The following is a 15,640-nucleotide window of genomic DNA, read 5'->3' as shown; positions in this document are numbered from 1 at the left end:
ACCCCCAACTCTACAATTCTATGGCTGCATGATTCTATGCTGAAGCTGCACCTTGTTGCCACAGCTTTTGACATGTTTATTTTTTGGGGTGGGGGGCACTTCTTTTGTTTTATTTAACCTATGTTGTGCTGCTTTTGTTTAGAATTGTTAAGCATTTTATGATTTATTTTTTAAAAATGGCTTTACAGTACTTGTTTTTAATTGTAGGATTATATTGTTGTGACCCGCCTTAGGACCTTATGGTGAAAGGCAGGTAACAAATCTTACAAACAAACATGCAAAATAAATGAAACTCAGGATAAGGGTTCATGAGGATTAAAAGAGGGTAGGACAAATTCATGGAGGATAAGCAAATTTGCTCTGTCATGTGCCCTCAAGACCATGCCCTGGGTATGCTTATATTAGGGCTATGAAAGTTTATTACAGATATCCTTCCCTTCTAGCAATGAGTGACAGTCTCCCCCCCCTAAAAATAATAATAAATAAGTTACCCTTGACTTCTTCAAAAAAGGCACCTACATTGAGAGGTTGCTGATACACATACTCAATTCGTTAAGATAAATGAATCAAAAGTATAGTTAAAAGGCAGGTGATCAATCAGCTAAAATTATTGAAGCGGTCGACAGCCCTAACAGCTTCAGAATCACATCTGATTTGGGGCCCAGCTTCCAATCCCAGCCTATCCACGGAGGAGTGATTACAGACTGCAACTCAACCCAAGACAGAGAGGGCAAGACCCCCACCACAGCGCCATCAGCACCTACCAGAGCGTCCCCCGTTAGCAGCACAGAAGAGAGCAGAAGAACTTGGGAGACTTACATGGTAACTTACATGGTGGCGGAGACAAGCCACTACGATTTAAAGTGCCACCCATTAAAACAAAATTCATCTCCTCTCCTGAACACTGGAACACTTCCACGTAACGGTCCTTCATCATCTTCTTGTGGCACTTCTGGGCCACCAGGAAAGCCCGGTCAGAAGATTTCATCTGGATAAAAGCATCGCCAGAGGGACGGCCCTGGAAGACAGAAGAAACCAGGCAAGGGGATGGAAGAGAAGTCAAACAGGGCATTCTCCCCACTTTTGTAGTCACTGGTCCCATCAGTAATTTTAGCATATTATTCTTTTCAAGCAGAGCTTTATTTTTAATTCTTAAAGGAATTATTCCGTTGATTGCTGCACAATTTACATGTCTAAAATATTGAAAGCATCAATATTTAAAGAGATGTTAAAAGGCAAGACACACGATTGGTTCTCTGGGATCATGTGATTCCCCCCCCACAGGAGGATTCTTCTCTGGGCAGTTCATATCCCAGCTTGATTGATTGGGCCTTCTCTGGACATTACATCAATGAAGAAGTTGGGAGCTCTTGGGCTGTTTCTCCAATGGCCAAATTCAGTTTCTCCACCCGTTGCTTCTAACTTTTCTGGGCTGCATCAATAGGAGTATAGCATCTAGATCAAGGGAAGTAATAGTGCCACTGTATTCTGCTCTGGTCAGACCTCACCTGGAGTACTGTGTCCAGTTCTGGGCACCACAGTTCAAGAAGGACACTGACAAACTGGAACGTGTCCAGAGGAGGGCAACCAAAATGGTCAAAGGCCTGGAAACGATGCCTTATGAGGAACGGCTAAGGGAGCTGGGCATGTTTAGCCTGGAGAAGAGGAGGTTAAGGGGTGATATGATAGCCATGTTCAAATATATAAAAGGATGTCACATAGAGGAGGGAGAAAGGTTGTTTTCTGCTGCTCCAGAGAAGCGGACACGGAGCAATGGATCCAAACTACAAGAAAGAAGATTCCACCTAAACATTAGGAAGAACTTCCTGACAGTAAGAGCTGTTCAACACTGGAATTTGCTGCCAAGGAGTGTGGTGGAGTCTCCTTCTTTGAAGGTCTTTAAGCAGAGGCTTGACAACCATATGTCAGGAGTGCTCTGATGGTGTTTCCTGCTTGGCAGGGGGTTGGACTCGATGGCCCTTGTGGTCTATTCCAACTCTATGATTCTATGATTCTAACTGAAACGCTAGGGAAACCATCTTGAATTCCCATACCTGCTGGTTCAGGACCATGTGGACTCCGTGTGGCTTGATGTCTGCAGTAGCGTCTCCCATGAACTCCAGGATGTCATCGATCCCAGCCGTGTAAGGCAGGCCTCTGAGCCGCACACAGTCTCGCACGCTGCCAGCAGCGATGGTGTACGGAGGTGGCATCACGGGGATGATAGGTGTGGGGAGGGTGGGGATGAGAGGCGTCGACATGTACCTGTTGAGGACCTGTTGACAAAGAATCAGGGGTGGAAACAGAAGCAAGCAGGGCTGAGTAAAAGGGACGTTTTCCAAGATGGGAGGCATAGCCAGAAGGCAGCCATAGACGAAACTGAATGCTGAATGATACTAACCCTCTATAACGCATGTAACAGATTGGCATGCAAAATTCTTGGAATATGCTGCCATGGGCCGAATTGCTCATTCAAGGAGTAAGCAACAACAAATATTTATTTATGAAAAACTGGGTAAGTTTTATTCAGTACGGTAGATCTAGAGGATGCGTGTCTTATATGTGTTACAGTTTTCTCCTCTTGCTGCAGATTGGATTTTGTTGTCTGTTTGTGGGATTTATTTATTCATTGGAAAATAATATTTATTCAAGAAGGTACCAGCTTTCCCTAACAAGGCTTTACAACTTAGGCAATTGGTTTTTGCTTATGCATAGATTGCTGATTTTATTTTTTTGTTATGTGTAAAATTACAATAAATCTTTTTTTTTAAACCCCTAACCCTGATGGCTGTGTTCCACCCTCCACTGCCACAAGCAGTGTGCTTCTGAATGCAGTTTCTGGAAACTACAGGAGGGGAAAGTGCTGTGGCGCTCAAGTCCTACTTGCAAGACCAGAAAGCTGGATTCAAAAGACCTTTGGCCTTATCCAAAAGGTCTCCTCCTATCTTCTCACTCATATGAAACTGCTGTTTCCCACCCTGAACCCTTGGCAGGTGATGCACTACAAACCAAAGTTAAAATAAAACCAAGAACTCAGAAGGGCAAAAGCATCATACAGAGCAGCTCCGGACTGCAAACTAACCCAACGCACAAGACTAGAAGTTCACATTTTAGGAAACACAGTAGCCACATTTGGACAAGAATAGCCAAGTAGGTTTTTGCATAAATGAACAAAAAGCTATTTTCTCCTTCAATGAGGCAAGGAAATTGAACTAGGAAGTATCGTATTTTTTGCACCATAACACTCACTTTTTTCCTCCTAAAAAGTAAGGGGAAATGTCTGTGCGTGTTATGGAGGGAATGCCTACAGGTGGAATGCCTATGGATTTTCCTCCTCTAAAAACTACGTGTGTGTTATGGTCGGGTGCGTGTTATAGAGCGAAAAATACGGTAATTGTTTTCTAGTTTTGCCAAACAGGCAAGATACAAACCACCAACTTCAGAACAAGAAATCATAGCCAACCAGCTTCCAACTGTGTTTTAATGTCCTGTCTTGTTTCAGATGTGGTAATTATAGTTTTCCAGTTCAGTTGAAATGGGAAACTATGGTTAATTAGAGACTTCCTGGTTTGACTGTTCGGGCTACAAAGGGAGGATCAAAGAGGATGCATGCACAGGTAAAAGGCTAATTAAAACTGAATATGATAATCCAAACTGGGCCAGCAGTTGTTCAGCTGTGGTCCAGAGTGTGACTTAAGCAGGACTCAATATGTCATAAATTGAGGAATGGATACTGAACTTTAAAATCCAGCTGCAACTGTTCTGATAAGGCACAGTGAAACAGAAATGCTAGGAAGGCGCGCTTTCACTTGCAACAAACTCTGTTTCACAGAGATTTGTTGATCAAAATATGCCACTTATTATTTATGCTTATTCTTATACGGCTTGCGGAGAGCTGCGCGAAGCTCAAAGCCTGGGCACGCTGAGCTCAGCGCGCCCAGGCTTCGGCATGCAGGCAACTCTCCGCAAGCCGTGGGAGCCCAGCGCCGGGCTCCCACGGCTTGCGGAGAGCTGCGCAAATAATAATAAATAATAATAATAATAATAATAATAATAATATCTTTATTGTCATTGCCCCCTCTCGGGGACAACGAAATTACTTGGCTGCTCCATCCACCCAGGTAGGGCACTCCACACAAAATCAAATCAACTATAAAAACACTAATTAAAACAATACAGTATAAAACAGCAAGGAAGATTAGATGACTTTCAAAGTCCAGGCTTCCCATTCAGGGCCGAGATCGCTCTGGGGAAGAAGCTGTTCTTAAGACGGCTTGTTCTTGTCTTCATCGTCCTGTATCTCCGTCCCGACGGCAGGAGCTCGAAGAGACAGTGACCAGGATGCGATGGATCTTTTACTATGTCCAGTGCCTTCCTATGGCACCTTGTGGCATAAATCTGCTCTAAGGTGGAGAGTGGGCAGCCAACAATGCTCTCTGCTGCCTTAACAACTCTGCACAACCCCAACCTGTCCCGGGTAGTACAGCTTCCGTACCACACACATAAGCCATAAGTGAGCACGCTCTCAATGGCACAGTGATAGAAGGCAAGCAGCAGTTTCTGCGGAAGATGGTTTTTCCTTAGAATTCTCAAAAAGTACAGTCTCTGCTGTGCCTTCTTCACAAGCCCCCTTGTGTTGACACTCCAGGACAGATCCTCTTGTAATTCAATGCCCAAAAATCTGAACGTTGTTACCCTCTCCACACAGACCCCATCAATCAAAAGTGCGCACTGACCCCTCTCGCTCTCCAGGCTTCAGCAAAAGCCTGCATTCACCCCATAGGACGCACACACATTTCCCCTTCATTTTTTGAGGGGAAAAGGTGCGTCCTATAGGGCGAAAAATACGGTGCCTCTTTGCAGCCAGCATTATGAAACCTCAGCTGTGAGCACTGATGGGAGCAAGTAAGTGATATAGGAGTAAAACTAAGCAGGTAGATCTTCTCCTGTTTGGGGAATCACTCCAGGGAAATGCAGAAAGAGTCCTGCAATGGGTTGCTGTGGACCACCATATCTCAGTTTGACAAGCCAAGATATGGAAAAGCCTTGGGTTACTTATCCAGCCCCTTCACTCTTCCCACTACAAGAAGAAAAACAAGCCAGGAACTCTTCAGTTAACTATAATTTCACCCAAACCACGAAACAATAGTTAATTACTCAAGAACAAGCCAGGATATTAAGCCACGGTTTGAAGATGGGTTTCTGGCTTATTCCAAAGCTTGTTCATTTCCTAGCTTGGACAAAATGGGAAACTGTAGAAAACTGAAGACTTCTTGGTTTGCTTGTTCCCTTAATCACAGGGTTGTTTGTATCTTGGTTTATTAAAGCAAATATATGACAGTCCAAGAGCAGCTAGTGCATCATTTCCATGACCCAGGAGAGAGAGAGAGAGAGAGAGAGAGAAACTTAACTGAGTCTGATGAGCAACAGGCTGTAGTAAGTGGGAAGAAATGTGCCACTCTCTCAATTGCTCATTATTGGTACAATCCCAGCCCACATTACATCAGCACCTTTACAGAAGCGAGGGGGGGTCAGGGCACGCTGCACCTAAAAAGTGAGCAAGGACTCTGAACACACTAATTCTGTCCAGCTGCCAAAAACAACAAGCACTGCAGACTAGCAGCCTCCGATATCCTTGCTTGCTTTAAACAAGCTCCCCCCAAAATAGAAATATGAGCCACAGATTAATTTGGGACATCCTTGGAAAAACCAGTGCAAGCCTCTCCTTGCCACACTGCTTAGCTTGCGATGCTCTTCCCTATAATCATGCAAGAAGTGATATTGGTTACCTGCCTCAGACGTATATTGACACCTGAACCCTGGTCATTTTTCTCTGGTATGTTATTATGTTTCATTACATTTAAGTGGAACAGACATAATCTGAAAATAAATGAAAAGTAACCAACTGCTAAAGTTGGTTAAATGCTACAAATAGCTGTTATAACTTGAGCCCTGCTCAACCGTTTTGTTTTAATGACAAGGAAAGCCTCCATGAAAGGACATTACATGTTCCAAAAAGCATGCACATACACACACGAGAGAGAGAGAGAGAGAGAGAGAGAGAGAGAGAGAGAGAGACAGCAAACACAACAACTACCACCAGCTCCCACTTGCAGAAAGATTGCTTATTATCATTTGCCAGATCTGGGCCAGGGGAAATCTCTGCTTCTCACTGGTCCCCTTGCCTCCCAGTTCCCATGAGCTGCTTTCTGAAGCTTCTCCCTCTTGGGTTCCTCCCAACAGACAGAAACCAGACAGAAATAATTGGAGACAAGCTGCCTGTTGAGGCCCATTGTTCAAAAGCTGATTAAAAGAGGACAAGAGGGAGGCAGAGCAGCAAATAAAGTGGCTGCTGTCTGGTAATGCACTTGTTTGGTCATAGCTATTCAGCCACACACAAAAATCTGAGGTCAACCTTGCCCCAACCTGTTGCCCCCCTGATATTCTGGACTGGAATTCCCATCAGTAACTGTGCTGGCTGGGGGGGTGGGGTGGCAGTGATGGAAGTTAACACTCCCAGACTTGGTGAGGCTTTAGTGGCTTCTGCTGCAACAGGCTAACAATAGTGCAATCCTAAACACGCCCACTCAGAAGTCAGTCCTACTGAGTTCAATGGGACTCACTCCCAGGTAAATGTGGTTAGGATTACAGCCTAGCACAGCTCCTGCTCTGGGTTTGAGCTTAGATTGCCTTCTTTTCCTGTTCAAGAACTCCTAGCTTGTTAAAAATAGGATTCCCTGTCAGCAGTGTCTGCATATGCATTTTCTGTTTATCAGTCACTGCTTTTAATAAAAACAGATTCAATGGAATAACTGCACAGACGTGGAAGCTGCATGTGCCAGACCAATGAGAAGGACATGCCCTAGGTCAATACTGATCTAGATGGCCCATCATCACGGCAGCTTCTTAAGTTCACACGTGACTCAGTATAACACAGCTTTGTGTGCTCCTAAATGAGGTTCAGTAAATAATGCGTTACATGGATGCACCAACCTGACCCAAAGATGACGTGTTTCGGTAAAGCAATTCTCCACCTTCCACTACCTAGCAGTTGTTTCTTCACAATAGTGATTTTTGGGTGCTAAACCCAGGTTGGCGCTCATTCAGGAAGTCCCTGCCCTTGCAAGTGGGAAAAGAACAAGACTGGACTGAATTCCAGTTCTCGCTTGCTTGTGTGACAAGGAAGGGGAAGCAAAGGCCTCAGCAAGAAATAGCAGCCTCAGCAAGAAATAGCAGCCCTGCCCCTGACCTTTGCTTTGGCTGCATGGAAGTCAAAGCTCCTACTGGTAGGATGGAAGAATGAAGCAGTGGAGGCTGGGCGAATGGGGCCCTGGCCCACCAACAACCTCTGTCTGCCCTCAGTCACCTCAGAGCACCAATGCAGCTTCTTGCCAAGAAAGGGATGGGGAACCTCTGGCCCTCCAGACGTTGCAGTTCCCTGTGACACAGTGATGAGCCACTCTTCTCTCTCCCCACCCCCATATACACAGAATTGGGCAAGTGCTCTAACCTGCTGGACCTCTGCTGCCGTGCTTCTGAAGAGCTCAATGTATCGCTTCCCCAGGATCTCCTTGTGTTTCTTAAGTGCATTCTGCGCGTACTCCTCACAGGCGAACAAGACGAAAGCATCTCCCGTAGGCCGGCCGTCTGGATACTTGACAAAGAGAAGCCCCTCCTTCCCTCCTGTGACAGGGCACTCGGGTCCCAGGAACCCCAGGACATCCTCGGGCGTGGCTGTGAAAGGGAGACCCCGCATCCGGATGATGACTTGGTTCTCCTTGGAGAGGAACTGAGCTACTTCATTGGAGGTACCTGCGGGTGGGTAGGGGGTGAAGAGTTACAATAATTTGCTATATCTCTTTTACACATACCTGGCATTTAATTAACTGGACCAAAGAACCTAGGAAGTTGCCTTATACCAAGTCAAACCACTGGTCCATCTAGCTCAGTACTGTCTGCACTGACTGGAAGCAACTTTCCAGGGTTTCAGGAAAGGGGCATTCCCAGTCCTACCTGGAGATGCCAGGGATCGATCCTGGAACCTGCATGCAGGATTGATGCTCGATCGTTGAGATACTTTCCCCAACTTTTGAAGAAACTTTTAAGATGATCAAAAGTGTTTCAAAATGAATTCATCTAACCCAGGGATGGGGAACCTAGGACACTGTAGATGTTGCTGATCAACTCCCACCATCTCTCGCCATTTGCCACACTGACTGGGGCTGATGGGAGCTGGAGTCCAAGAGTGCCTGGAGGGGCACAGGTGAACAACCCTTGATCTAATGCGATTGGTTAAATGTTGCAACCCTATCAAATGTTACCTACGATTCAATGGCACCTGTAAAGTACTGTCAAGCACTCAGTTCCCCTGCACTTGCACACTTCAGCACAGTCTAGCATTACAATACATTACAGGGGGTAACTCGGGTAACTCTTTGAGGCAGGTCTTTCTTGTTTACTGCTAATTATTTCACAAGCAGGCCTGGAAATTGAGCCGGTGCAGTTAGCAATATTGTCATAATGCCCAGTCCCAGCTAGTAATCCCACGCCATCCTGAACTAACTGCGGTTTCCAAGTAGCCTTCAAAGGCAGCCCCAGGTAAAGTGCACGACAGTAGTCTAACCAGGAAGCTAATAGAGCATGGATAGTACACTATACATTTATTTTGTTTTCACACATTCACAACAGCAAACTTTCAGTGGCAAAGCTGAAAAGGTTTGTTCCAAACTTCTCACCTCCAGCAATCTTCAAGAATTCTTCCCCAGTTGCTTTGTAAACCTGAAGTAAGAAAAAAATAAAGTACTGTGTTGGTGTGACAGATTATACTACTAAATATGAACAACAGTAGCATTGCATAACTTCTGGACTTTTTTTTTTGGGACACGTGGGTTTTTAACCCTTCTGTGCATGCAAAACGCACTTTACTGATCTGATAATGCAGAGGTCAGCAAACCTTCTGGGCCCAGAAGCGCCACACACAGAGCAACCTATTACACTGGTTAATAATAAAAATAAAAAAATTAATTTATACCCCACCCTCCCCAGCCAAGACCCGGCTCAGGGTGGCTAACACCAGGTATAAAACAATTGATTAAAATACAACTTAAAAACAAGATTAAAATACAACATTAAAATGCAGCCTCATTTCAGTAGAAACTCAAATCAAAAACTTTTTGGGGATGAAAACGTCAAATCTTCACCAAGGCCAACTATCCAGACTGGTCCTATGTGGGCAAGAAAAAAAGCCAAGGAAGTCCCCAAATAGGAGTTCCATCACAGAAGGAGGAAACAGGAAAAAGGATAGAGGGGAAGGGGATCAAGTTGATTCCAAGCCAAAGGCCAGGCAAAATGCATCTTCCAAGCCTAATTTCAGCAGAGGGAGGAGTGAGGGGAGGGGACCCTGTGGGCACATATTGATGATCCCTCAAATTAACATGACCACATGTCCTATTTTACAGAGGACAGTCCTCCATTTTACTCCCCACTAGGATGAGATGCACCCATTTAAATCATAGCATCTCAATTCTATTTCAATTGTAGTTAATTATTATTGAATTTCCATCTTTACCTGCAAATTAGCACATGCACGTTTTATGGAAATATGTACTCTCTTTTCTGGTGTTGTTAGATCAAACAGCTAGTATTATTTGACAATGGCTTGGATTTAATGTTGAAATAGGAAACCTAGTAAAGATAAATCTGTTTCTTTTCATTTATTCACCCATTCCCCACTTTTTCTTGTACAAACCACAGGGGCTAACAACGTCCAAAAGCATTCAGACCTGAACCCAAGCAATGTACCTCAATGTATCTGCTACCCATGTGGTGCTTGTGCCGCTCTAGGGCCAAATCTCTCTGCTCAGAGTTGACAAATCGCACCAGGGCCTCTCCATTCCTCCTTCCTTGGGCGTTCAGGCACAGGGCCACCCCACCTCTAGCAGGGAGACACACAAAAAAGATGAACAAGGATGACTTCATCTACATCCTGAGAAAAAACAATTACTCTTTTATTCTTCCAGGGCAGAGTGCATGGATGCAAGACATATTTAAGGAAAAGCAGGAACATTTTTTCAGCTCAAAGGCCACATTGATTTGTTGGGAACATTCCAGGGGCTACATACATTGGTGTGTGGGGGGGAGAGAGGCAAAATTGGTCAGAACAATGGATCTGACTCTTAAGCTTGGTACTTCAAGCTACATCCCCAACCTTGCAAAAGTCAGACACCCGCCCCCTTCTGTCCCCCATCAAAACAAGCCAGAAGCAACATCACTATTCAAGAACACATTCCAGCATGGGAAAGCACTTGTGAAAGGTGCAGAGCTTGACACAGGTCTGTGGAGAGCAGGGAGTGCCCTGAGGGTCTGCCAGAGCCCCCTGGCCAGAGGTTATCCATCACTGCAGTAAACTTTGGGACTTGAATAGACAGCTAAGGCTGCAACCCTAAGGGCCCTTATCAGCTGGGGCCTATTTGTATCTTGACTTCTCAAGTCATATGGGCTGACAGCCTAAATGCCTCTTTCTCTCCCAAGCGCTCGGAATCCTTCAGCAGGAAAATGTAACACACATACGAATTTGTAGCAATTAATTCAAATAGCACTGCATCCTGAACAGGGAACTTTACAGCAGATCTTACTTGGCAATATTAAGGCCTTTGAAAAACCGAGCAATGTCCTGGTCGGAAGACTGCCAAGGGAGCCCTCTGGCACGTATTACTGTTTCGCTGTCCACTGCTTCTGATTTACTACTGTGGAAAAGAAAAAAGAGGACGTTTGAGATCAGCAACTGATCCAAGCACTCCACAATTCTTTTTAAACTATGCTGCAAGCAACCATGTAATAAGCACAACAGTGTTGAGTTCTTTCTACAAAACAAATTATTCTATTTGGCAATTCCGGTGTCCACAACTTCAGCGACTGAAGTGGGAGCCTCAACCCCTTTCACAATGGAGGCCAGGAGCCAAAGAACTACGCAATGAGTTCTATGCAACCCAAGCATCTGTGTACTTGCGTTTATTGAACAAACACATCCTGCTAACTCAGGTGTCCACATAGTTTTAAATGTGAGAGAGCTTGTGATATGGGATGGGAGAATTCGGATATTCAAGGAGGGGGAAGTGCGAACCATTCCACTGGATGAAAATAGCTCTTTGGATCCCAGCCAGGATGTGAAATGAAACATGAGCTTGAGCTTGCAGGAAGTGAAAGACACCGCTCCAAGACAGTGCATTCAAAGCAAAACATAGGTGCACACTGGACTGGTAAGGCTATTGCGATTGCTCTTTCCTGCACAGCCAAAACATTTAGAGGCTACCCCTGGTGTGGATAGCACTGAGCTGGAAGAACGATTCAGTATAAGGAGGCAGCTTGTGTCCCTGTTTGAGCAATGGAAAATGGATGCCATTTAAGACACACTGCCACCTCCCAAATAAAGGACAAATTTCGTCATTTCACTATCACATTTTTAACAACAGCAAAAAAGATACTGCTTTTCTGCTTAAAGATTAAACACCCCATACAATAAAAGAACCCCCTGTGATGCAGCACAGAATATATAACACATCTAAGAAAAAAAGAGAATGCAGATTATCCAATGCAATAAAAGAAAAACAGCACATTATCAGAAATCAAACCAGCCAAAAGATTTGACAAGCTGCAGGAAGCCCCCTGTTGTCCATCTGCCTGTGTCCATCTGTAAATTTGCCTGTGGCTTTTTCCTCTCCCTTCCCCTGCTTGCCATATTAGCTTATTTGCGTGTTTTTAATTTAAAGCAATCCAATCACACCCTTCTCCATCTCTTAAGGACCCAGCAAAACAACCACACATCCTGTGACCCAGGAAATGGGACTGAGGAAAGGCTGGGGAAGGGGAAATTCTCAAGCTCCTGCTGAAGCAAGTTGTCAGTCAGCTGGCCTGGATGCCAGCTGCCCACTCACTAATACAGCAGATTACACACTCCTGACGATTTCATTTCAGCCTGACAAAATGCACTCTCAGTCAGAGACACACTAACAATAAGAGTGAAGAGCAAAGTGTGCAAATGCCCGCTGAGAAGGTTGCCTCAAGAGAGGTTGCAGCCCTTGACTCAAGGCAGCCTACAAGGCAGGAGACTTCCAAGAAGCTCAGAAAGAGCACCAAGATAAACAGAGTTGTCCCTTCATGTAGTCATCTCTCTCTCTCTCTCTCTGGTGGCAGCCCAAGTGCAAAGACCAAGCATGCCCCAAACCTTCCCACACATTTGAGGCAGCCTGCCTTTTATCGCTTACATTACGTCCAACTGCAGTTTGTAATACAGTTCTACAGTATAACTGCTCCTTTCCCCCATCCCTTTGGACTGAAAGAAAAGAATATAGGATAGTCTGTGAGAAAAACCTTACGAGGGGCTGATTAACATTTAATGCAACAGGCAAAAATGAGGAAAGGTATCTAAAGGTCTGATTGCAATGGTGTAACAATTGGTGTCTAGGTGCTTTAATTATTTTCGTATTATTGCATCCAAGCTGCTGGAGGGCCAAAGGCCACATCTGCATCAACGTATAGGTTTCTTAGATGCATGGGGGGGAAATGGGGAACATGTCCTGGATTCATGCAAAACATTTTACTGTGGCCCACTGGGATTCCATGTCTTATGAGGAATAAGCTGTATCAGCAACATGGACAAATTCTTCTCATAACAAGTTTGGTGTTTAAAGAAAACACCACTAAAATAATGGATCAAACTCTTTTATGTGCTTGTGGAAAAAAGAAACAAGCACTTATATTTGGAAGACTTATGAAGGCTCCCCTTCAACCCCACCACCTCAGATACATACCTGTGATATACTGGAATAAAGAGTGCATGTGTGTGTGTGTGTGTATGCAAGTTTGGAAAAGGCTGTGGCCCTCCACAGGTTGTTGGGATTCTCAACTATCATCAGCCTCAGCTGATGGGATGATGGGAATTATATAATCCAGAACTTATAGGTAGCCCACTGATTATGTTGGTATTAGCAAAAATGAGCTTCCTGAAAGATTTAGGCTGGCTCTTTTTTTTTTAAGCAAGCGTTTAATTTAGTCAAGATTTATATATTACATTTGGTTATACCCACTGCAATTTCTGATGCAAACACTGGGAATTGTTCTTTTGTTTAAACTTGAGCACACTAACCACTTTGGGAAAACTCATATATGAATGCTAAAATGAGAAAAAACAGAAGTGCCCAACTTGTGTTAGATTTATGTACATGTTTGCACCACCTTGACCCATTCTCTCCCTGCCCCACCAACAAAGAAACTCTCTCTAGAATCAGAAGGTCTAGAAACCAAAAGAAAACCGGATTCATGGGATGCACCTGGTATGGGGAAGCTTTGGCACCCCAGATGTAGTTGGACTGCAACTCCCATCATCCCTGGCTATGGGCCATGCTTATGGGGGCTGATGGGAGTTGTAGTTCAGCAACATATAGAGGGCCAATGGTTCCTCACACCAGGGTGACAGAATCATCTTGGGGACAGAGATATTTGCACCCCCCCTCCCAATCATGCACCCATTGCTGCACCGTGAAGCTACTACTTACCAGGGTCCAGTTTCATACTTGTATTTCACGGTTTCTGGGACAGTGAACCTGTGATCTGCAACTGATCAAAACACATTAAAAAAAACTTTATTTTTTAAATGGAAATGCACACAGAAGATTGAAGAGAGAAAAACTGGCATTTGTCAGCCATGATGGAAAAGTGCCCACATTCAGCAGAAGCACTTGTTTCCACTTACCACATGTATCCGGCAGCATGCTGAAAATAATGGCCACCATGGCTTTCACTTGCCACACTCCAAAATCCTCCTCCGCTTCGTTAATCCTAAAGCCTATATCTAGACAACATGTTCAAGAAAACAGGGCAAAGGGTTTCACGAGCAACAAGGACACACAATTACGGCAGTGAATGCCCCATAGGCTGATTAATATTGATTCTGTTTGTCAGACAGCAGGCTGCCATTATGAAGAGTTCTCTCAGAAAAATGATGATCCGACTGCAATTGATACATGCACAAGTGCTTAGTAAGAAACATCAGCAGCATATATGGCTATGGTCTCCATGAAATAAAGGCTACACACAATTACTAGTGCTTTTTTCCAGGGGGTCCTCAAGGGTACACAGTACCACCACCTCTCTTTTGTGGCTGAAATGTGTGGCACTTACTGTAACAACTTCGTGGTGAGTACCGACACCTATTTTTCTAGGAAAAAAGCACTACACATGCTATCTTCAGCTACATGGGTTGTTGTTATTTCACTACAGTGATAGAGCAGGAATTGAACTATAGCTCCAGATATCATGGCCAATGATCAAAGATCTTGGACTACAGATCCCATCCATGCTAGGGTGAATGCTATTTTTTCTAGAACAGAGATGGCCTACACCTGCATTCTGCAGGGTGGATTATTCTCGGGACAGTGGTCTAGGGACCTGAAGTGTATTATGCCACATAAACTACCCCAACTCTACAGTACCATTGGTGCAACCTAGCAGGAAAAGGGTAAATGGGTCACATGTGCTGAGTCACAGCTAGGGCATTACAGGCAAACCCTAAAGAGAGTGTGGCATTGTGGTGTATGCTCAGCTCTTTCTTAAAACTAAAAAAGGAAGGAAAAAGTTTTCATTTTCCTTAAAAGTGGGGAGAAGAAATCACCCCATTGGATTAAAAGTTGGTAGGGCCACTGGGACCTGTATCAACACAAAGAGCCAATCCAGCTTTAGAAGGAGCAAGAGAAAGGATACATTCTGCCATAGACTGGATAGTTTGGTCTTTCACGGGGGCCACATTAGGGTAGCAGTCATGAAACTCTTTGCGCAGATCATAAAACGAATAAAAGCAGTCAGACAGCAGGAGATTCTGTGATGGACAAAAACAACAACACATATAGAGCATTAGAAAGCCTCATTCATATCCTACACGGATGCAGGTCTTTAGTTTTCTCCAATAGTAGAAGACTAACACAAAGGTATTATTATAACTATAATTATTATTGTTACAAAAACTCATGCAGATCTGCATAGATGCAGATCATTAGGTTTCTCCAACTAAGGTTAAATCCACACCATATATTTCATGCACACTGCTTCGCCCAAAGAATCCTGAGAACTATAGTTCGCCCCTCACTACCATTCCTAGCACCTTAAACTACTGGAGGAAGCCATGGAGGAGAGAGTAACTTAGGCACTCTCTGTTCATACTTAGTGACAGCTTTAGGATGTTACAGTCAGCGGCGTAGCGTGAGTTGTCAGCACCCGGGGCAACGCAAGTAATTTGCGCCCCCTAACCCGGGGCAAGGCAAGTAATTTGCGCCCCCCCAACCCCTAACCTGCGAGTTGCCGCTGGCGCTGCCGCGCAAACAACGCTGCTTGCCTGGAGGAGGATGGAGGCAGAAGCAGCCGCCGCCTGTGGCTGGGCCGAGGGGATGGCGGCGGCGGCAGGGTGCAGAGGCTGCCCGTGCCCGGCCAGGCGTCGGTGGCGGCGTCGGCGCTGCTGCAGCGGCTGCTCCTCCTGCGAGCAGTGAGCGGAGCGCAGCCACAGCGACGGCGGGGGGCGCGCGCGCTAGGGCGCAAGGCTGGCGGTGGCGGCGGGGAGCCCGGCGGAGGAAGGAACTTGTCCCTTCCCTCT

The 15,640-nt window shown here is 45.1% G+C and overlaps 1 protein-coding gene across 3 annotated transcripts in view; it reads right to left on the bottom strand.

Annotated features, from left to right (window-relative positions):
- The window catches only part of ESRP2 (epithelial splicing regulatory protein 2), a 52,210-nt gene that overhangs the window by 12,393 nt on the left and 24,177 nt on the right, over positions 1 to 15,640 (bottom strand). For 2 of the 3 annotated variants that reach the window (XM_081200823.1, XM_081200822.1), the window contains exons 5-13: positions 14,758 to 14,872; positions 13,751 to 13,849; positions 13,554 to 13,614; positions 10,635 to 10,745; positions 9,802 to 9,934; positions 8,736 to 8,778; positions 7,511 to 7,812; positions 2,055 to 2,276; positions 820 to 1,018 (exon numbers count right to left, since the gene is read on the bottom strand). In XM_081200823.1, the coding sequence (XP_081056949.1) occupies positions 820 to 1,018; positions 2,055 to 2,276; positions 7,511 to 7,812; positions 8,736 to 8,778; positions 9,802 to 9,934; positions 10,635 to 10,745; positions 13,554 to 13,614; positions 13,751 to 13,849; positions 14,758 to 14,872 (1,285 nt within the window). The remainder of the gene's footprint in view (positions 1 to 819; positions 1,019 to 2,054; positions 2,277 to 7,510; positions 7,813 to 8,735; positions 8,779 to 9,801; positions 9,935 to 10,634; positions 10,746 to 13,553; positions 13,615 to 13,750; positions 13,850 to 14,757; positions 14,873 to 15,640) is intronic. The other variant, XM_081200824.1, reaches the window with a different exon arrangement.

This window comes from Podarcis bocagei (assembly GCF_964188305.1).
Source record: "Podarcis bocagei genome assembly, chromosome: 7".
NCBI classification, from domain to species: Eukaryota; Metazoa; Chordata; class Lepidosauria; order Squamata; family Lacertidae; genus Podarcis; species Podarcis bocagei.
The sequence above is the reverse complement of the archived record's forward strand: the minus strand, read 5'-3'. Positions and strand labels throughout refer to the sequence as shown.